The sequence below is a fragment of the Podarcis liolepis genome, assembly GCF_965112155.1.
Source record: "Podarcis liolepis genome assembly, chromosome: 3".
Taxonomy (NCBI): domain Eukaryota; kingdom Metazoa; phylum Chordata; class Lepidosauria; order Squamata; family Lacertidae; genus Podarcis; species Podarcis liolepis.
Genome location: NC_139557.1, coordinates 113172870 through 113196112, shown reverse-complemented (window position 1 = coordinate 113196112; position 23243 = coordinate 113172870). Strand labels below are relative to the sequence as shown.

The following is a 23243-nucleotide window of genomic DNA, read 5'->3' as shown; positions in this document are numbered from 1 at the left end:
CCAAAGGTTACACATGAAAAACATGTACAAAGTATGTTTTATGTTTTTGTTCCACAATGATGAACCGCAGGGGAAATGTTGAATGGTTTCTTTAAATGTAAAGGTTCATCATTGTTCCACTCCATGTGTATGTCTTTAAGGGGCCAGAGCAAGGGCCAGAGCAAGATAACGAGACCCAGCTTTACAGCTGTGTAACATAGCAGGTGCTGCTGAGTTGTATTTGATTAAGGTGTGTCAGCATCTGGGTAGAGTATATAAGGAGCAGCACCTAGCTCTCCCATTACCCTGGGGGATGGGTTGGTGGTTGGGTCTGGTTTGGTTTGTTAATATATTTAGTGTTAATGGAGTTTTTGTTTTTCTTATTAAAACCTTCTTTAAGTTATTTTTGAGTCCTTTCTTTTTAATGCATGATCTCCCCAGCAAGCTCTCTGCAGCGTCACTATACTGCAAAAAAGCCAACAAGGAGGCCCTCAGTGACGATGGATCAGCAATTGTAAAAAGTAATGTGAGCCCTGGGGAGAGAGGCAAGTCTCTTTCCTGAGAGCTCCATAAAACTGGGGCCTGATCTTAACAGCAGAAAATATATTAATTCATATTTTCATTTTGATTGTGCTAATTGGTTTTCTTTGTTTTACATGCAGCAATGCACAGACGGTTACGAATGGGATCCCGTCATGCAGCGATGCAAAGGTACAGTAAACTGTAGCAAGCGGCACATTGATGTATTTATATCTGCTAAAAGGAATCCTGAGCTTGAACTATTGAGAATTCTGTCTGCATAGTGGGATTATCTCCTTAGTCTTTTCCAGTGCAGAGACTATGGAGAAAGCATGGGAGGGAGCACAAACATTGTGGCCGTATTCTGGTTTTTGGAATCGCATCCACTCTATCAGTTTCTCTCCAGCACAGATTTGCATTCTTCATCATTGATATTTCCTTCCGGGGCAGTGAGAATGATCCGTTTACTGCAGCGATAGCCAACACGGTGCTCTTCAGATCTTGTTGGGTTATAGTCACATTCATGCCATTCGTTGAAAGCACCCGTTATCTTTAAAGAGTGCATCATGGAACATTCCCATTCAACAGCATGGACAGCAGTCATTTAGGAGGGTAATGCAGAGCTCAATAATGGTTGAGCGTTGCACATGCAATTGGCTTAGCTGTCTACTTCTCACACATCTAATTCCCCTCTCCCTATGAGGTGGACTGAGGATCCAAGGATGTTGCCCAGGAAAGTATAAAGATAAGGAAAGTTTCTTACCGTCTTTTTTTGTTTCAGTCTTTACAGAGAGAGGCTATAGAACCCAGCCTCTTGGATAATGGCATTGTCGCAAGTGAATCTCCACCCCACACCCCGTCTCTTCCACTTCCTCATTCATCACTTCTGCGGGTTCTGCTACATGCTCTCTGTCTTTGAGCTCTTTGCTCTCCTACCTTTAAGGCTCGCCGGGTTCTGGGAGATAGAGAGTCTGGGATGCTTTCTTGTGTCAGCCAGGTGTTGCTCTGGCTCTCCCATGATTTCCCAGCTTTCCCCCTCATCTGCCTCTGAGCTGTGACCTGCCTCAAACCCCTGTTGTAAATCTCTACTATCTTTCTCTTCCTCCTCCCTGGAAGGGTCAGGATGGGGAGGCAGTCTTTACCCTTCCTCCTCTGCCCAGTCCCTGACACAGGGGAGTGGCCAGTCGTCCTGCACAAACTCTGCCAGCCCCTGTCGCTGCTGCCAGAGAAGCAAAGCAAAGCAGTGGCAGCAGATTATGGCAATATCTCGTGAGATTTTGCGGAACTCTCGTGAGATATCACTGCTGCCGCCACTTCCCACATCTCCCGTGGCTGGGGGTGGGTGTCCGGCCCAATTGCCTTCTAAATCCAGCCTGCAGACAGTCCGGGAATCAGCATGTTTTTACATGAGTAGAATGTGTGTTTTTGTTTGAAAGGCATCTCTGGGTTATTTGTGGGACATAGGAATTTGTTCAATTTTAATTTTTTTTTGCAAAATATAGTCCAGCCCCCCACAAGGTATGAGGGACAGTGGACTAGCCCCCTGCTGAAAATGTTTGCTGACTCCTGCCGTAGTCACTGTAAAGGGGCAGCTGATCGAAAATATTACTGGCAATTGGCTTTGATATCCCACTTTATCACTACCCTAAGGAGTCTCAAAGTGACTAACAATCTCCTTTCTCTTCCTCCCTCACAACAAACACTTTGTGAGGTGAGTGAGGCTGAGAGACTTCAGAGAAGTGTGACTGGCCCAAGCAGCTGCATGTGGAGGAGCGGGGAAGCGAACCCGGTTCACCAGATTACGAGTCCACCGCTCTTAACCACTACACCACACTGGCTCAGTTGTGAAGAGATGTCAACTAGAGACTAAGTGAAAACTGATGCAGCAGTTGGGGGTACATCTTGGACATGTAACGAGAGCGGGAAACCGGTTTTGGAAATATTAGATTGAATTAATTTGGTTTTACTTGTAATAATTTGGAAAATCAATGAAAAAAAATAATTGGCAGATGCTGTAGTCATGCAACCCCGGTTAGCAGTGAGTGGAGGAGCACCTTTCTGTTTCACCCAGGACCATATAATACCGTTCCTGAGAGATCTGCATTGGCTCCCAGTACGTTTCCGAGCACAATTCAAAGTGTTGGTGCTGACCTTTAGAGCCCTAAGCGGCCTCGGTCCAGTATACCTGAAGGAGCGTCTCCACCCCCATCGTTCAGCCCGGACACTGAGATCCAGCACCGAGGGCCTTCTGGCGGTTCCCTCATTGCGAGAAGTGAAGTTACAGGGAACCAGACAGAGGGCCTTCTCGGTAGTGGCGTCCGCCCTGTGGAACGCCCTCCCTTCAGATGTGAAGGAAATAGGCAGCTATCTTCTCTTTAAAAGACACCTGAAGGCAGCCCTGTTTAGGGAAGTTTTTAATATTTAATGCTGTATTGTTTTTAACACTTGATTGGAAGCTGCCCAGAGTGGTTGGGGAAACTCAGCCAGATGGGCGGGGTATAAAGAATAAATTATTATTATTATTATTATTATTATTATTATTATTATTATTATGTTAGAATCATAGAATCATAGAATCATAGAGTTGGAAGGGACCACAAGGGCCATCGAGTCCAACCCCCTGCCAAGCAGGAAACACCATCAGAGCACTCCTGACATATGGTTGTCAAGCCTCTGCTTAAAGACCTCCAAAGAAGGAGACTCCACCACACTCCTTGGCAGCAAATTCCACTGTCGAACAGCTCTTACTGTCGCTGCCTCTTCCCCTGTCTTTGCCTCTTCCCCTACCTTTTCTTTCCACGTGGAAGTGCTGATAACATTCTCACACCTGCCGCCTGCCTGAGACACTCGCCTGCATCTGAGGCAGGAGGATGCTGCCGTTTTGGTGCTCACCTTCGCCTTGTTTCTGACCGCAGATATCGACGAATGTGAAATCGTGCACGACGCATGCAAAGGTGGGATGAAATGCGTGAACCACTTCGGAGGATACCTCTGCCTGCCCAGAACGGCTCAGATTATCGTCAACAATGGTCAAGAGCAACCTGCGCCTGAACCCGTGCCTGTGCCTAATGGCCGAAACGGCAATGCCATAGCTCGAAGGACTGTCCCGGGGATACAGTGCGCGGCCGGGTTTGAAGCCAGCGATCACAACGTGTGCCAAGGTAAGGAAGTCATCTTATGCCAGACTTTACATCCCTGTATCAGGGAGGGGGTGGGATTCATTTGGCCCCCTTTCCGCACCAGATTGGCCCAGTTCAACCATCCTGAACTCAGTTGTTGATTGGAACAAAACAGGTCGAATTGCACCCTTAGCCAGATTTTGCTATGCCATTTCGGTGCGCATAACATGCACATACCCAAAAATACCACAATTGATATGCATGTTCAAATATGTGTTTTAGGAGAAAGTGCATTGAATTAATTTATTATTATTATTATTTTGAGGGGAGTGGTGGGGAATACGTACACAAATGCATGTAATAATGTACGCGGTTTAAATGTGGAGTTGTCATGCATTCTTTCCAAAAAAAAAATCAGCAAGAAACATGGACTTATGCCAGCAAAATTGAAGCAAGGGGGGGACTTGTGCTTATCTGTTTGCCCCTGCTGTGTAGTAGAGAATAACAGGAAGGGCAAGTAATGTAGCCTTAGTGGCTTATATCAGAGAAAGTAATTCAGAAGAAAGGCATGAGGTTGTAGTGAGAACTGGGTCAGCTTATTTCTGCTCTCCGTCGGTTTTGGCACCTGCCCATTCTGAAGTCAGATTGTCGTATTCCTGCCTTAATCTGCAAATTCCTCCTTTTTCCAATGTGCATGAAAATTTGTATCTAAATACACATTTTAAACAAAATTCTTCTTGCAAAAGATGCATTGTTGAATTTATTTTATCTGAAAGTACATCTTCCTCATAGCACATACCGGTATTTAGGATAAGTTTAGATTGTCGCTCAGTGGTAGAGCATTTTGCCTGTCAAGCAGAAGGTCACAGGTTCAACTCCCAACATCTCCAGATCTACCTTGGTATCAGGCAGCTTCCTACGTTCCTATACAGGATAAAATTATGCATTTTTAAATGCATTTTGAATCAACCCTGGAAATGGATCAGTTTGCCACTACATGTTCGCAAAACACTGGCCTAATATGCTCGCAGCCCTTAGTCCCAGTTACCAGCCTAGCAGCTGCACTCTAGCCAAGCTGCACTTCCAAACTTCCTTCAGAGGCAGCCCCACATATATTAGTAGTCTAAGCTGGAGGTTAGGGGCGCAGGTGGTGCTGTGGTCTAAACCACAGAGCCTAGGGCTTCCGATCAGAAGGTCAGCGGTTCGAATCCCCGCAACAGGGTGAGCTCCCGTTCCTTGGTCCCTGCTCCTGCCCACCTAGCAGTTCGAAAGCACGTCAAAGTGCAAGTAGATAAATAGCTACCGCTCCGGCGGGAAGGTAAACGGTGTTTCCGTGCACTGCTCTGGTTCGCCAGAAGCGGCTTAGTCATGCTGGCCACATGACCCGGAAGCTGTACGCTGGCTCCCTCGGCCAATAAAGCGAGATGAGTGCCACAACCCCAGAGTCAGTCACGACTGGACCTAATGGTCAAGGGTCCCTTTACCTTTACCTTTTAAGCTGGACTTTATCAGAGTAGACTATCTCTGTGTAGGGATGCAGCTGGCTAATCAGCTGAAGCTGGTTCGCTATCCCAGGGAGTCACTGCTGGCTGGCTAGAACCTTGAGTAGGTGAATTCCTGTTAATGTGGTGAGGATCTACTGCAGAAGAGGGTAACCAAGATGATCAAGGGCCTAGAAGCCAAGTCTTAGGAGAAACAATTGAGGGACTTGAGTATGTATATCCTGGATAACAGGAGAATGACAGGAGATATGATAAAGGTAAAGGGTAAAGGGACCCCTGACCATTAGGTCCACGCTGGGGTTGCGGCGCTCATCTCACTTTATTGGCCAAGGGAGCCGGCGTACAGCTTCTGGGTCATGCGGCCAGCATGACTAAGCCGCTTCTGGAGAACCAGAGCAGCACACGGAAATGCCGTTTACCTTCCCGCCAGAGTGGTACCTATTTATCTACTTGCACTTTGACGTACTTGCAAACTGCTAGGTTGGCAGGAGCAGGGACCGAGCAACGGGAGCTCACCCCATTGCGGGGATTTGAACCGCCGACCTTCTGATCGGCAAGTCCTAGGCTCTGTGGTTTAACCCACAATCTTCAAATATCTAAAGGACTGTCACACAGAGGGTGGAGCAAGCTTGTTTTCTCCAGCTCGGGAGGATAGGATCCAAACCAATGGCTTCAGTTACAAGAAAGGAGTTTACGACTAAACATCAGGAAGAACTTTCTGGTGGTGAGGGCTGTTCAACAATGGAATGGACTCCCTTTGGAGGTTGTGGACTCTCCTTCCTTGGAGGTTTTTAAGCAGAGGTTAGACAGCCATCCATCATGGATGCTTTAGTTGAGATTCCTGCATTGCAGGGGGTTGGACTAGATGACCCTTATGGTCCCTTCCAACTTTACAATTCTTTGATTCTCTGATTTTGTTGCAAGGCACACTTGTACTACATAATCTAGGAAGTAGCGTATATATTGGACATTCACTGGTTGCGCGGGACTGTCCTATAACACATTGTTGCTTATTTATCAACTGTGATGTAAAGAGCATTGTATTTGAGCCCCTCACATCCTTTGGCCAGGGCAGAAGAAGCTTGAGGTCTGTGGAAATCAGTGGTGGTTTGGTCAATGGCTTTTCTAGGGTAAGGATTCCTTCCAACATGTTTATATTATGATTCATAAAATAAACCCCACGAGAGATTCCATTAATGGTAACTTAATTTGAGAGTGACGTGTTTGTTGGTAAATGAGGTTGGCGCTGCCTCTATGAATACCGAGAAAGGAACTACAGCTATTTCATACAGCTTGTCTCGATTATGACCATTTAAACCACTATTTAATATAATTAGATAGAAAGGACTCTCTCTCTCTCTCTCTCTCTCTCTCTTGAAGCCAGAGAATTAAAAAGAAAAGAAAAATCAATAGCCCAAATCTTGGAAGATTGCTTTGCTGACGTGCACTTGGATCCCTCACTGGTTAGCCTTAGAACAAGTGTTTATGAATCAAAAGCAGAATTTGGCTCCAGGTCGTTTCTTTCACAAAAATGATATGCGCTGGAGGAACAGATGTTAAAGTAAACTATTTATACAAACAAACACAATGAGAAACAGCCTCCAGAGTTTACAGGATTGCTGCAAGCCCCATTCCTGATTGTGCAAAAAAAAAAAAATTAAAAAGGGAATTACCATTGCTAACATCCTGGGAATTTTATCCTGGGGAGTGGTGGGTGTACACTCATGCAAATGTTGTTCATTAGCTAGCTTGTTTGAAATGCTGGCAAGCTTCAGACTGGATCTCTGACCAAAGGATCAGAGCTGGGGGGGGGCGTGAGGATATAGCTCACTAGCAAAGTGCAATTGCTAATCTGGGGAGGGAACATACAGGGAAATCAGTGGCAAAGCCGTGCGGAAGATCCCTAGATCAGGCCTTGGCAGCTTCAATTAAAAGGATCAGCTTAGCAGACACTGAGAAAATAGATTTCCCTGCCTAAGATGCTTTAAATGGAGAGCCAATCTGATGTGCAATGGCAGCATAAGCCTGTCCAGTACAAAGAAACTCTACTGAAGCTTTTGAGGACTCCTGTGCCTTTAATTAAAAGTTTCCTGTTTGCAGGGCCTACCCGTTTTATTGCCTCCTCTTGAGATTGAGTAGAGAATCTGTGGTGAATAGTCGGTTAGCTAGATTATTTCTCTTAATTTTCCCCACGCCACTTCCTGTTCCTGTTCACAAATCCTCTAGTCAGGCTTAAGGGGAAGCAACAAAACAGGACCTGCAAATAGGTAACCTTTAATTAAAAGTGCAGGAGCCCTTGAAAGCTTCAGTCGCGCTTTCTTCACAATAGACAGTTGCACATCAGATGGATTCCTCATTTCACAAGTGGACAAATAGCGTGGCAACTTCAGACTAAACTGTTAGTTGTGGAAGTAACCCCATGACTTCACAGCAGCTCAGCCAATGGTTTGACAGGCTAGCTGATGACAGCCTGCAGAAACGTTGCAGTCCATCACGTAGAGAGAAGTTTTGCATGGCTCAAGTCTGAAAAGGGTTCAGTTGTCCCCGATTCGCTTTCTTTATAGATGGCTTGTAACGGTTGGATATTGTGCTGGTCCCGAGGGTTAACCGTGCGGTGAGGTCCGAGTCCAGTCCAAGGTCGAGGGTGCAGTATGGAGGCAGTCCGTCAAAGCTGAAGCCGGGTCCAAGGCAGGGAGTTGGGTGAGGTCAGGAGCTCAGGCAGAAACAGGCTACCAACAGTGTTGCTCCCACAACCTGGGACTGGGGCTGGCTGGCTTTTATCTGCCCAGAGGCATAGGGTGGCCCCGGTCCACAGGTGATTCACCTCTCCTGGCCTGGAGGCGAGCACTCCTCCTGCAGGAACTTAGTTCCCTCCGTCTCTCTGCCCTGAGCCTCTGTAGCTCAGGAGAGGCTGGAGGGTTGCCGGACCCAGAGGCAACCTCAGCTTCCCCTGACAGGGCTGAGAGTGGAGCACCTGCAGGCAATGGGTCCTCCATCACCTCAGGAGCCAGAGCAGACTCAGCTAGTGCCTGCACCTGAGGACCCAGCACAGGTGAGGACCCTTCAGGCTCAAGCCCCAGCCCTGGCTCAGCTGGTTCTGGAGGCGGGGACTCCTGTGCAGGCTGGGATTCCTCAGGTTCAGTGTCCGAGTCCGAATCCCAGGCCATCACAGATATTCTCGTAATTTTAAGTGGATGAGCAGAGAAAAAATGTGAAGATATTCTGGAAAGGTATGTTAAGGAAGTATGCTTATATCCCGAAGAGTTCCACTTTACCTCGTGCAATGTTATGTTTTGACTGAACTAAAAATACAAAAGGGATTTGCAAATTATAGAGTGATTGAGCAGCTTGGCCTCCATGTGGTGATTATAAAATGGCTTCTGTACCAATTAACATTTTTGTGTTTTATTTGCTGCCATGCCGTTGAGTTCGAACCATGATAGAAGTGGCTTCCCCCATTGTTAAGTATAGTGTGGAAATATCCGCTTGTCGTCACGTGTAATTCGGCAGCACAAAGGACATAGGCTTGAAGCAAAGGACACAGGGGAAGCAACATGCATTAAGAGTCTCGGTTTTTTATAAGTTAAAGTGTTAATTGGCAATAATTAACATGAAATTGACAAGGATTTCATTCTATAATGCAGTCAAAAAATCTCGTTAACAAAATGGGAAAGGTGCGTGTGTTTGGCCCTAATAGAAAACCATCACCAAGTAGTATCTGTTAAAGAATGAGGGGAAGGCAGGCCAGGGGCAGCTATGGCAGTTACAATGATATAAAACATCTACAACAGCCTTTCTCAACCTTGGGTCCCCGGATGTTGTTGGACTACAACTCCCATCATCCGTAGCTAGCAAGACCACTGGTCAGAGATGATGGGAGTTGTAGTCCAACAACATCCAGGGTTGAGAAAAGACTGGTCTATGAGTTTGTAGTGTCGGTATTCCATTAAGAGTCATGTTTGGTAAGTCGGGGTTGCTTTGCTGTTGACTTTAGTCCCCTGCCTAGAAAGTTCCGGATTCTAGTGGCTTCAACAGTCAGTCCATGTTCTGTTGCCACTGAGCATGCTCAGTCCGTATCGGAATGATATGGGGAAAGGAAGGGATTTCATCATCAGAGCATTTATTTTATTTTTGCTGAAGATTTTTTTTTAACTTCTGCAAACCTTGCGGTTCTCCCAAGCGCACTAGTACCTTCTTCTCAGGTGTGGGCCATGCCATTTTGCTTACATAAGCAACAGCGCTCCGAGACTGAAGAAAGATGGAATTATACTGGAGGGCTAGAGAGAAAGATTGCTGGTATGATGTGTCGGCTGCGCAAATGCGTGAGACTTTTCCCAGATGGTGAGGATTGAGCATGAGGCATTCTGCGTGCAAGGCAAATGCTCTCCCAATGAGCTTTGGCCCTTCCCTATCTATAGCTGCAGTCCTATACACATTTCCTGGGAGTTAGTCCCACTAAATTCAGTGGGTCTTAACTCTGAGTGGACGTGTGTAGGATTGTACCACAAGATAGGCCCAGAAACTGCTTAACTATGATTCATCTACAGTGGTACCTCAGGTTAAGTACTTAATTCGTTCCGGAGGTCCGTTCTTAACCTGAAACTGTTCTTAACCTGAAGCACCACTTTAGCTAATGGGGCCTCCTGCTGCCGCTGCGCCACCGGAACACGATTTCTGTTCTCATCCTGAAGCAAAGTTCTTAACCTGAAGCACTATTTCTGGGTTAGCAGAGTCTGTAACCTGAAGCGTATGTAACCTGAAGCGTATGTAACCCGAGGTACCACTGTACAGTTCTTTGATTGGGCCTTCAAGCTCTCTTCAGATATTAGCATGGAGTGAATCCGTTCCCATATAATTATATATAGCTGGAGAGGAAAAACGTTGCCCGGCAGAAATAATAATAATAATAAATTAAGTACCTGGCATTCCTTATCTGCCAAAACAAATTAGCTCCCGTGGTGATGAAATTTAAATTTCAAGCTCATTAGTGTATTTCTTGTGCAAACCTGCAGCCATTTGACGGGAGTGGGAGAAGGATTTTCCTTGGAATCAGTAAGTGAACCAAGGCTGGTAACAAAACATTTCAAGCCTTGTTGCTGTTAGGTCAGCTGCTCAAACGCAAAATTGTATTTGTTTCCGTTTGACCATTTCAAAAGCTTCCAAGAATGTAATAAAAGAAAGCTGCATTCCTGCAGAATGCAGTGGGACTTACTTCTGAGTAGGCAGGTACAAAACCCTTATCAATATTGAAATACAGTGGTACCTCAGGTTAAGTACTTAATTCGTTCCGGAGGTCCGTACTTAACCTGAAACTGTTCTTCACCTGAAGCACCACTTTAGCTTATGGGGCCTCCTGTTGCCGCCACGCCGCTCGAGCACGATTTCTGTTCTTATCCTGAAGCAGAGTTCTTAACCTGAAGCACTATTTCTGGGTTAGCAGAGTCTGTAACCTGAAGCGTATGTAACCCGAGGTACCACTGTATGCCTCTTCTGACACCCTAATCTTGAGAGGTGGATTCAATTGCACTCCAACCTCGGTTCCCAAACGCCTCAGTTATTGTACGTTTCGGCTCCCGAACGACGAAAACCCAGTTTTCGAACGTTTTTTGGAACCTGAACATCCGGCGCTGCTTCTGCTTGAGTGCAAAAAGCTCTTGCAACCGATCGGAAACCGCGCCTTGGATGTTGAACGTTTTGGAAGTCGAAGAGTCTTCTGGAACGGATTACGTTCCAGAACGGATTACGCATGGAATGCTCCTTCGCAACGCAGGTCTGAGTGCTCCCCCACTTCAATTAACGTATCATGGTTCTGGGCTCCTCAAGATATTGCTAGTCAACATCTCCCATCATCCTTGACTCACCGGCCAAGCTGTCTATAGCTCATGGGACCTGGAGTCCACCATCATCAGGGAAGCTAGCATCTCAGGGCAAAGGCTATTCAAAAGCCACCCTTTAAAACATCCTAGTTTTTCATGCGCAGAGAATTATTGACATCAGTGAGCTTTCTCAACAAGACTTGCGCCACTGAAAGGGACTTCGGCATTCAGACCAGGAATGTAAAAATCAGGCAGCAAAGTTTCTTAAAGAAGAAGATTTTTATTTGGATTTTGTCCGACAAAAAGCAAATGTGGGTGCATTTTAGGAAAATGAGAAAATGCCCACCCCCCCTTAGGGGCAGATAACTTATATACCTTTTTGCAAAGCACAGTTCAGCCCCTTGGCATCCCTTTAGCCAATGATTGACAATTTCCTATGGTCATTGATGCATATTCATTAAAGCCCAACCAATTAATAAATTGGTGTGTCCTTTCGGTTCCAAGTTGCCTATTCCACTAGGTGGCGCTACTGGCTTATAATCTACTTAACCTCTTTATTAGTTCCAGGAAGTACCCCTGAACCCCCTGCTTCCAAGAAATGTACTTGTGGTTTAGCCACTTCACACCTAAGAGTTATATCTGGACCCTGGCGGTTAGCTACGTCCTGCTTGTCAGGGGTCGTTTCTCAGAAATGGCTTAACCTCAACTGGCAAACTTCCTGCAGGGGCAAGCTAGCTGCAGCCACAAGCTTGCATGCTTGCTGCCTCTGCAAAAGGTGGCAAAGTGACAAACATGAGAAAGAGAAATAGTCTTTAGCTTTCTAAAATGGCTTTGTGCTTTTAGCTTTTAGATGGCTCTATAATATGGCTTCAGAGATTCTTAGCCTGGCTCTCCATTGGTCATCCTGACCTTCACCCCTCCATTCCCCCCTTTCCATCACGAAAATGCTGACCGGTCACGGTTCTCCATTTTCGCTTGATGGACCTATAGGTACAATATCATAGAGAGCCCGGATATAGGTACGTGTTGCTGCATTAACTGAGCGGCTTACCATTTGGCGTACAATCTGAATAAGGCAAGGCAAAAAGCATGATAAGAGTAATACGGTAACGAAGAGAATTAAAATCACAAGCAAAATCTCTTTTAACCATGACCAACCTGGGAGCTAAGAACTAATTCAACTACATACACTGGGGAGACCTGCACCATCTAGACTAATTTTGTGGTACAAATCAGCCTGTAGCACTCAGACCTGTTCAGGCTCTTAGGTACAGCTGTTGTCATATTCAGGAAGGTGTTTTCCTTCCACCCTGTGGCCATTTGAGAGGTGAGAACCATCAGGAGGCAGGGTATGATCCACATCCTGATTCGAGGGATGTTCGGTGCCCCAGAACAAAGAACTGTACCACCAACACAGAAATACCACAAAAAGGGCAATACCGCAGGCCAAAGGGATGGGGGCCCACGACGGCCAGGTCATGTGGGCCTCTAACTCCTGGCCCTACTGAGGCGTGAACAGCGTCTACACACAAAACGTTCCCACTCTACACAGGGAAAAGTGGCCGCCTGGCACTGATACACTGTTAGGCCTCGGGAGCTATAGGGATGGCAATAGACTCTGTAAAGTTCAAAGGCTGGTCCTACTGGGTGGAGGTCACCTACGTGGTCTCTGACCAGGGCCTATGGAGGCTGAAGCCTGGGGTGGCAACCCTTATGCAGCCACAAGAATACCCTACCACATTCAAGGGTATTATGTGTGGAGTTACCAGGCCAGGTATTCTTCTGGGATTATGGGAGGCTCGAGCCACCACGACAACCACAGGTGGGGCTGCAGGATTTACTGACACTTGTTCAGCAATTTCAATGTGCACCTGGTTCAGGCTCCCTCCCCTGCAATATTTGCATTAAGATAGGCTCCGTCCCATGCAACACCTGGATTAAGATTAGGACCTGGTCTACCAGATGGGGTTGGTACAGTGCTCTACCCCCCCAAGTGACAGTTGGTTACCCCCCCCCCCACAACAGCAAGAGCGGTCCAGAACTCGATAGATTTCGACCGTCTCCGCAACTTCCCGTAGGAGCAGTACCCATGTGCGCTGGACAGTGGTGTGGAAGAGAAGCCACAGTGGGGTAGTGAAATGTTTCAATACGGCAACCTCATCAAAGCCCTGTTCCCAATAGCCAATGAGCACGCCATTTCTTACCACTGGCAAGACGAACCAGTCGTAGCAGAGGACCGCAGGCCAATAGGGTCGGTATGGCTCGGTGGGGTCAGGGCAATAGGACATAGAGCAAATCAATACAGAACATAATAGAGAAAAGGGGAAAGTCCTTGTGAAAGTCCTTGTGATGATCAGTCGCAGGATCTCGTTGCCCGTGGCCTAACGCGTTTCCGGTAGCGTCAGACACAAGGTGATGATCAGACGCGTGTGATGCACCCAGGGAATCACGTCAGCTACTCTCACCGCAGTTGGGATGGAGAGGAGGACGGTATACGGGCCTCGCCACTTAGGGATGAGGGGGTTGCGCTTCCACGTTGTCACCCGGCTGGAACTGGTGGACCGGCTCAGCGAGACTGCACGGTGTAGGCTCGAGGTAGTACCTGGAAAGGGAAGCAAACACACACGGGGACAGGAATTGCACTTGTTCCTGAGTGATGTGATCTCCCACCCGCCCCAAACTGGCGGGGATGTCTCGGACGAAAGGGGTTGGTCTGCCATAGTCTTAGTCTCTTGGTTGGAGCGCTCCGAATCTGAAACAAGGCAATGGGCAGGACATCTATCCAGTGTAGTCCCGTCTCCTGGGTCAACTTGGCCAAGTGGGTCTTCAAGGTGCGATTCATACGCTCAGGTTTTCCCAAACTCTGGGGTCTGTAGGCTGCGTGTAGCCTTCAGTTTATCTGCAGCGCTTTGCACACTTCTTGTACAACTTTATCAATGAAGGCAGGGCCATTGTCACTGCCAATACTTCTGCGGAGGCCAAATCGGGGTATGAGTTCATGTAACAGTTTCTTGGACACTTCACGAGGTATCTCTGTTCTAGTGGGGTACGCCTCTGGGTGCAGACAAACACAAGCAGGTATTTGATGCCCCTAGTTGGTGGTAGTTCAGTGAAGTCCACAATCAGGCTTTCCATAGGGGTAAAGCCCACGTGTTGTACACCCGGTGGGGGAAGGTGGCCTTGTCTGGGGGTGTTCTTGGCGCACAGGACACACCCCTGGGATATAGCAGCAACTAGTTGAGAAAGGTTAGTGATATAGAAAAGTCTCCCAAGGTGTGCTCTGGCAGCTGGACCCCCTAGATGAGTGGACAATCACGGTAGCCAGATGTTGGGGCACAAAAACACGGTTTTCTGGTAGACGGAACCATCCCTCCTGGAGTGTTGCTCCTTCCTGGCGTGCCCACTGTTGTTCCTCCGGTGTGTAGCGTGGTTCCACATCGTCTGGAGTGAGTTGTGGGATGAGGGCTGCGTTGAGTGCTGGTGGAGGTTTCAAAACTGCTTCACGAGCTGCGTTGTCTGCCTTCCGGTTGCTCCTAGTGACCATGTCCCGGCCTCTCCCATGGCCTTTGCAGTGCATCACGGCAATCTCTTCGGGACCCATACTGCTTCCAGTAACGTCTCAACTTCTGGACTTTAGCCTTGCATCCAGCTGTCAATTGCAGGGCAATGCCTTTTGCTGTTGGACTTCGCCTCAGAGCACAAACAACTCTTGGAGACTTTGGCTTTCTTAGAACTCTTGGAACGGCTTGCCTGGCTTGCACCCCCACTTCTGGGTGCTCTGCTGCCTGAGGAACAACTTGTAACTGCCTTCCTCTTCCCAGGTCTCAGCCTCTCTCCAGCCCACAGTCCATCATACAGATTTATTGAAGCGTAGAAACAGCTTCCCAAAACAGCCTCAGCCCCCTCTGGGCTTGGTACTTTTTCTGGGCATCCTCTAGCCCCCTCTGGGCTTTCTGGGCGTCCCACAGCCCCTTCTGGGCTTCCAGCCCCCTCTGGTCTGGCTGCCACTGTGGCCTGACATGCTGTCTTCAGTGACTGCCACGCTACCCAGGGCTTCCTCCCTTGGAGCATTGCCAACAGCCAAGAATCAATGCTGGCCCTTAAAACGGCTTAGGACCCTTTGGTCTCTCTAGAGCATCAGGCACGTCTGCTTCACAAACTTCCACTGCGCCTGCAGACTTCTCAATGGGTTGGGCAAAGCCTGTTTCAGCCTGTATACCCCTTATATTCCATAAGGGTGAGAACCGAATGGGGAACATTCACATGCATCTCCTGGCCAGACATGAACTTGTCTGCTTCTTCCACTAGTGTGGCGGTGGCAGTGACAGCCCACAGACAGGGTGGCCAGCCTTTCACTGTGGAATCTAATTGCTTGATAGTCTCAAAGGCTTCTTGTTGGGCCGGTCCCCACTCAAAGGGGTCTCTTTCCCTTCCTCTGGTAACTTCATTTAGAGGTTTTGCTAAAATACTGAAGCCTGGGATTCCGATTCTGCGAAAGCCTGCTGCTCCACAACTTTAAGCTTGTCTTTTAGGGATATCACAATCTCTGCCTTTTCTTGTAGTGACTTTTTGACAATTTCTAGATGGTCATTATGTTCAGCAAGTTGTCTGGATAAATTAGCTAAATCTTCATCCCCTTTTTTGCATTTTGTAAAGTGAACTGGTTGTGTGAATCTTTCACTGATTTCAGTTCATTCACAAAACTTTGTTCTTTGTTTTTCTTTTAATTTTAGTAACTTGTTCAATTTCTCCTTTACAGAGATATGTTCATCGACCTGGGATTTAAGATGGTCTGTTCCTCCTTACATTCTATTTCTGTTTCTTGCAAATTTTTTAGCTGATTTACTTATTTGTTCTTTAAGCAATTTAATTTGTGAGTCACACTCCATGAGTTTGTTGTTGTAAGTAACATCACAAGTCTTAATTGCAGAATGAAGATCTTTAACTGTTTGGCTAGTCTCTTTGTTTTGCCTAACAAATTCTTCATTCTCTTTTGTTTTACTAGCGTTTTCAATTTTTTTTTTTCCTCAGCCAGTTCTGATTTTATTGCACTTAACTGTTCAGAAAGTTCTGAAAGCTTTCTGCCTCCACTGTTCACACCTTTGGTTTGTAGATCTTTCAGTAACTGGACTTCCCTTTCAGCCTTAGACAACACTATTTCCCTGTCTTGCATTTCATCCTCTTTGCACTTGATCTGACATTTCAGAATATTAATCTGCTCAGAATACACATTTGTATTTGAAATAATAGCAGAAATTTCTTTGTCTTTCTCAGCTAAAACCTCTCTGAGGTTGTCAAATTCTCTTCCATGCCTCTGGAGGTCTTGAATTAGTTGAGACCTCTCTTCTAAATGACTTGTGTTTAATCTATTAAGTCCTTCATTTGTCTGCTCAAGATCCTGTTACATTAATTCTATAGCAACATCCTGTTTCATGGTCTTTTCTTGAAAGTAAGTATTTATTTATTTTTTCCTCTGTTAATGCAGTAATAACTGCTTACTGTTCTGTACACTCTTCTCCATAAACACTGCACTTCTTCTGGACATCTTCCCTCTCCAAAACCTGACATGAGGGAGTGACTTTGCAATGTTCAGTCCTGCATTTCTTCAACCAGGGGGGGGGGGGTCTCTATTACCACATTCAGCCAGTAGTCTATATAGGGAATCTGGTCAGAATGTCCCCCCTGGTCTTTGTTGATTTTGGTCCTTCCTTGAAGTTGTTTAACATGCATTGAAGGGGAATTACTGGACCTTTCAAGCCTTTCGAGCCTCCCCCCTCCCATTTTCAGTATGGCCCTGTACAGCGTCCCCACACCAAACACTCACACATTCATTTCGCAAGGAATACTTATTACTACGACCCCAGGGGAATGCCCCGGGCTAACACACATACATGCACAAAATGCCTCTCTCGCCAGACGTTGTACCATACGCTAACCACCCTGTGCCCCCCTTTCTCTCCTTCCTAATACCAAAGCGTGGGTGGTTGTCAGGACTCAACCCTTCTACTTAATGCCACTATCCACGCTGGAGATGTGATCAGGATCTCCCTTCTCCTTAATTAAAAGGAGGATTTCCTATCCCCTCAGGGCTTGTTGCCATGTACTCACCCCAGCCGGCTGTTCTCTGCCCTGTCCTCCCAACCTCGGCTCTTCAAATCCGTTGTCCTCTGTCCCAGGATACAGCAAGAGGGTCAAGTTGCCTTCTGCCCCCCTCCGAAGAAAAGGTTCGGTGTGCACGTGGAAGCCAGGAGGTCTGTTGGCCCTCCGCCGTCTCTGCCCAGAGGGCAAGGGAGCTGCCTCCTGGTCTCTAAGGACACTTAAAGTCCTTCTGATCCGAGTCACTTTTGGCACCAGAAATGAAAGGGACTTCGGCATTCAGACCAGGAATGTAAAAATCAGGCAGCAAAGTTTCTTAAAGAAGAAGATTTTTATTTGGATTTTGTCCGACAAAAAGCAAATGTGGGTGCATTTTAGGAAAATGAGAAAATGCCCACCCCCCCTTAGGGGCAGATAACTTATATACCTTTTTGCAAAGCACAGTTCAGCCCCTTGGCATCCCTTTAGCCAATGATTGACAATTTCCTATGGTCATTGATGCATATTCATTAAAGCCCAACCAATTAATAAATTGGTGTGTCCTTTCGGTTCCAAGTTGCCTATTCCACTAGGTGGCGCTACTGGCTTATAATCTACTTAACCTCTTTATTAGTTCCAGGAAGTACCCCTGAACCCCCTGCTTCCAAGAAATGTACTTGTGGTTTAGCCACTTCACACCTAAGAGTTATATCTGGACCCTGGCGGTTAGCTACGTCCTGCTTGTCAGGGGTCGTTTCTCAGAAATGGCTTAACCTCAACTGGCAAACTTCCTGCAGGGGCAAGCTAGCTGCAGCCACAAGCTTGCATGCTTGCTGCCTCTGCAAAAGGTGGCAAAGTGACAAACATGAGAAAGAGAAATAGTCTTTAGCTTTCTAAAATGGCTTTGTGCTTTTAGCTTTTAGATGGCTCTATAATATGGCTTCAGAGATTCTTAGCCTGGCTCTCCATTGGTCATCCTGACCTTCACCCCTCCACCACCACCTGCAGTCCAAAGTGGTACGACTTGGCTAGTCACTTAGTTGTTGTTCTTTTTGTTGTTGTGTTTTTTTAAAAAGGGCTTCCTTTTGTAAATTTTAATAAGTTTCCATCAGCATACATTTTCATCTGGATGCCTTGTTTTCATATCACGTCTGCACAGCATGCAGCAAGCACCAATTTTGAAGAGGTATCTTGTCTGGTACAAGAGAGAATGCAGACTGCCTCTTCTATGAGATTAAATACTTCAGTTAAAAGGAACTTAAGAGTTATTTTTTGAAGGTCCATCAAAGGGATCCTAGTAAATTAATCCGCATGGTTGTGCAGAAGGCAAAACAAGGTTTACAGGTTGGCCACTGCGTGGTTTCTAAGCAACAGTTGTTTAACAAAAGCAGCAACAAAGCAACTCTCTCCATGAAAAATAGGCCGCTGAAATGAAGAATCTGGGACCTTCTGCTTGCAAAGCATGAGTCCTACCCCTGGACTGTCTCATTGGCCAACAGCACTCTTTTCCGCAGATCTTACCTGCCCTGTCATAGCTCGGAGGAATCCTATTGTGCCGCGGTATGCATTTCTGCTTGTTTTCCTTGGCAACGCCGTTGTTCTACCGTTGCACCCGGGTCAACAGAATTTCATAGCCCTGGGGCAAAGTGTGTGCGTTGTTCCAGCCAAACTCCGTCTGCGAGTTTCACTTGGCAGAAGCGATACCGGGCAGAAATCCTCCTTCCCTTTCTCTCCTAAGCTCTCTGGTATGTGTGGGCCTGTCTGTTGCCCTGCGCGAGAAAGAGAAGAAAAGGTGTTGCCCCTCTGGAGACTATCAAGATACACAAATAGCTTTGTCAGATCAGACCACAATCCCGTCTCGTGTAGCTTTCTCTTCCCACTGCAGCGCAGTTAGATAGTTTTAGGTTCTGGAATTTAGCCTCACCTAGCTGGGCTCGGAGCGAAGGAGATATGCTAGCATATCTCCAGCTGAGCTAAGGATCGGGAATTATGCTAGTTGTGCACACACACACACACACACACACACACACACATACTGGGTCAGCCAGAAAACTGCTGTATCCTAACCCTACTCATCCCTGCAGGTCTTGCTGTAGGACTGCTCCCTAAGAGGATCATTCTTATAGGCATGACACTGTCTGTCTGACCCCAAGTGATTTGCAATTAGGGATGAACGAGAAAGTCTATTCAGTGTAACTGGAGCATAGCCACTCGGGCAAGGGAGGCCAAGCTGCCTCCAGATTATTTTAATCCAACCTGGGCTGATGCACGCTGTGAATCAGACCGTTCATGTCCTGACAGAGTCCCTCAGTGGCTTCTTATCTTTCGAAAACGGCCCTGGTTGCCTCCTTTCGAAAATGAACAAGCCTCAGTCCCCTTTCTTATCTAACTGAGAGCTTAGAGTCTCACATGGACATGTTCGGCGGTGGGGAAATCATTGCGGCCTGCTGCTGGCTGAGCCCTTCAAAGGCATATTTTGGAAGTTGGAACCGTGTCAGGAATCTACTTATTTACTCAGGGAGTTGTAGAGATTTCAGAAAAGGAGGCTGCTGCCAGCAGATAGCATGACTGCAGCTGGAAAACAATATCCTCATTGAGATAAGGCTGCTGCTTTTGATAGCTGTCAACCGAGCTGGGCTTGAACTTAAATTGCACTCGCAGCCGCCCGAAAAGAACTCGCTGAACATTTTCAGAGAGGGGCTCCGGATGCTCTTGGCATGTTTCATTTGGGGAGGGGGCTGGAACCCCCGCTTTGCATGCAAAACCAGGGTGGGTCCCTGGCATTTCCGGGGGGAAGGATCTGGAGAGGTGCTGCCAGCCAAAGTTGGCAAACTGGGCAAGAAGGATTTTGCCTGCTTTTTTTCTGGGCATCAGACTGTGGTTAGAGATGCAGTATCAGGGCCAGTAGGGACACGGGTGGCACTGTAGGTTAAACCACAGAGCCTAGGACTTGCCGATCAGAAGGTCAGCGGTTCGAATCCCCTCGATGGGGTGAGCTCCCGTTGCTCGGTCCCTGCTCCTGCCAACCTAGCAGTTCAAAAGCACACCAGTGCAAGTAGATAAATAGGTACCGCTCCGGCAGGAAGGTAAATGGCGTTCCCATGCGCTGCTCTAGTTCGCCGGAAGCAGCTTAGTCATGCTGGCCACATGACCCGGAAGCTGTATGGCCAATAAAGCAAGATGAGCGCTGCAACCCCAGAGTCGTCCACGACTGGACCTAATGGTCAGGGGTCCCTTTACCTTTACTATCAGGGCCAGTAAAAAGGGGGAGCAGCCCTAATGTTGTTAAAGGTGGGGACCACAATGCTTGGTCCTCTCTAACCGGTGTTTATTCAAGAGCTAGGAATACTGTGTGGCTCTGGAACAAGGGTGTGGAATATTTATCAGCCTAAGGGCCACATGCCATCATGAATAAGCATGTGGGGGCCACATGGGCAAGGTGTCACAGACTGGCTGGACACAGAGAAATGGTGGAACCAGCTGGGGAAGAAGGCTCAGAGCCCGGGAATTGGTGGTGGGACAACAATGAGTGATCAGAGGGAGAAGACTGGGGAAAAGGTGTCGGAAACTGAAGAGGTAACAGGGCTTGGTGAGTGGGTGAAGTCCGTGGCAGAAAGCAGTCCAGACTCAGAGGCAGAAGCTGAAGAGGGAGAGGAGGGAGGCAAAGAGGCAGAGATGAGTCCAGCTGGTGAAGAGGCATATGTCACTCCCTCCTGCTGTAACCATCTCCCCTCCTCCTAGTCTCCCAGAACCAGGAGACACATGAAGAGGGCAGAGAATTTAGCATCACGCAGGCATAGTCTCAGATTAATTCAGAAAAGCACTGAAAAACAGGAGACGTAGGCAGCTGTGGGGATGTAGGGATCTCAAGTCTCTGCAACTGCTTCTTGGGGACAAGATCTGCTGGAGATGAGTTTCTGCGATCATTAGCCCTGACACTTCGGTTCTGGTCCTGTTTTTTGCTAATACAGTGGTACCTTGGTTCTCAAACTTAATCCGTTCCTGAAGTCCATTCCAAAACCAAAGCGTTCCAAAACCAAGGCGCGCTTTCCCATAGAAAGTAATGCGAAATGAATTAATCCATTCCAAACTTTTAAAAACAACCCCTAAAGCAGTAATTTGACATGAATTTTACTATCTAATGAGACCATTGATCCATAAAATGAAAGCAGGAAACAATGTACTGCAGTCACACAATCAGTCAATCAATCAGTAGCTGAACTGGGCTCTACACAGTCACAAAAACAAAACAAAAAAGCCACAAAAATGCAAAATAAATAGCAAAAGCAGACCGACCTCAGCATAACACTCAAATCGGAAGCGTAACACTCAAAACAGAGCACATTCAGCTTCTGAAAAAAGTTCGCAAACTGGAACAGTTACTTCTGGGTTTGCAGTGTTTGGGTTCCAAGGTGTTTGAGTACCAAGGTACCACTGTAAAGAGTTAAAATTGACTTGTTTGGTGTGGTTTTCTGCTGGCTCGCTCCTGTCACAAGGGTAAGCCGCAGAAGTAGGCAGGGCAATGGGTATGGCTCTTAAATTCTGTGTAGTTGGCCCCATTCCAGCCACACAAAAGTTGTCTCCCCCCCTACCCCACCTCTCCATCCCCTATCCAAGCAAGCAAGAGACACATGTTACAGAGAGGCAGAAACACGTGGGGACACTGAGCAGGGCTTGAGTGATAAGAATTGCCTGGGGGAAATCCTGAGGTGCTCCTCTGCGCATGAGTTAGTTGGATGCAGCCCATTCCAGCCAGGCAAAAATATTAGGGGTATGGGGTGTGGCTATGAGATAGGTTGTGTGGCCCAGGGGAAACTTCGGAGGGCCAGAAAGAGAGGCCTAGAGGACTTGAGATTCCCTACCCATGTTCTACTGCATGTCTTGTGTGACAGTGGTACCTCAGGTTAAGAATTTAATTCGTTCCAGAGGTCCGTTCTTAACCTGAAAGTGTTCTTAACCTGAGGTACCACTTTAGCTAATGGGGCCTCCGGCTGCTGCCACGCCACCACCACGTGATTTCTGTTCTCATCCTGAAGCAAAGTTCTTAACCTGAGGTACTATTTCTGGGTTAGCGGAGTTTGTAACCTGAAGTGTCTGTAGCCCAAGGTACCACTGTACTTGGTTCCAGAATCATTTCCTGATTTTATATGCGTACAGTCATACCTCATGTTACGTTTGCCTCAGGTTGCGCGTTTTCAGGTTGCGTCCCGCGGTGACCCAGAAGTATACCAGAAAGGGTTACTTCTGGGTTTTGCCACTTGCGCATGTGCAGACGCGCAAAATGACATCACGCACGTGCGCAGAAGCGGCGAATCGTGACCCACACAGATGCGGGTCACGTTCTTTTCAGGTTGCAAATGGGCATCTGGAACGGATCCCGTTCGCAACCAGAGGTACCACTGTAAATAAAAAAGCATGCGGTAGAATTGACAAGCTGGAAGGTGTGCAGAGAAGGGCAACCAAGATGAGCAGGGTTCTGGAGACCAAACCTTATGAGGAACGGTTGAGGGAGCTGGGTATCTTTAGCCTGGAAAAAGAGGAGACTGAGAGGAGGTACGATAGCCATCTACAAATATCTCAAGGGCTGACACATGGAAGATGGAGCAAGCTTGTTTTCTCCTGCCCTGGAGGATAGGACTCGAATCAGTTACAAGAAAGGAGATTCTGAATAAATATCAGGAAGAACTTTCTGATGGTGAGGCTGTTTGACGGTGGGACAGACTCCCTCAGAAAGTGATAGGCCCTCTTTCCTTGGAGGTTTTTAAGCAGAGGTTGGAATGGCTTTAGGGATGCTTTAGTTGAGATTCGGGTTGGACTAGATGACCCTTGGGTACCTTCCAACTCCACAGTTCTGTGATTCCATGAACTCTAGCCATGTTCAGTAGCCTACCAGAAGTGCAATAAACCTCCCATTTTTGCTCCCTGTTTTGGATGAGTAAAACAGAGGAACTGGCAAGCACTTAATAGGTGGCTATTGGGCTAAGTTCAGCTTAGTAGGGATAGGAAAATTTGTGGTCCTCCAGATGTTAGGGAATGGGGAAATCTGTGGTCCTCCAGATGTTGTCTGGCTCTCACTCCCAACAGCCCTCAGCCAGGATTGGTGGATGTTCAGGGATGATGGAAGATGTAGTTTCCTTCCTAGGTTTCCAAGGAGGGAAGTAAACAAAAACAGAAGTGATTACCAAACTGGAAACGACAAACCCAACAAAAGAAAATCACATAATTCTGGACAC

The 23243-nt window shown here is 47.1% G+C and overlaps 1 protein-coding gene across 3 annotated transcripts in view; it reads left to right on the top strand.

The window, feature by feature from the left end:
- Positions 1-23243, top strand: part of EFEMP1 (EGF containing fibulin extracellular matrix protein 1) — a 142802-nt gene that overhangs the window by 19860 nt on the left and 99699 nt on the right. For all 3 annotated transcript variants that reach the window (XR_014523576.1, XM_083494641.1, XM_083494642.1), the window contains exons 4-5: positions 642-690; positions 3414-3659. Coding sequence is in view for 2 of the 3 variants with exons in the window: in XM_083494641.1 (XP_083350767.1) it covers positions 642-690; positions 3414-3659 (295 nt within the window). In the remaining variant the exon portion in view is untranslated. The remainder of the gene's footprint in view (positions 1-641; positions 691-3413; positions 3660-23243) is intronic.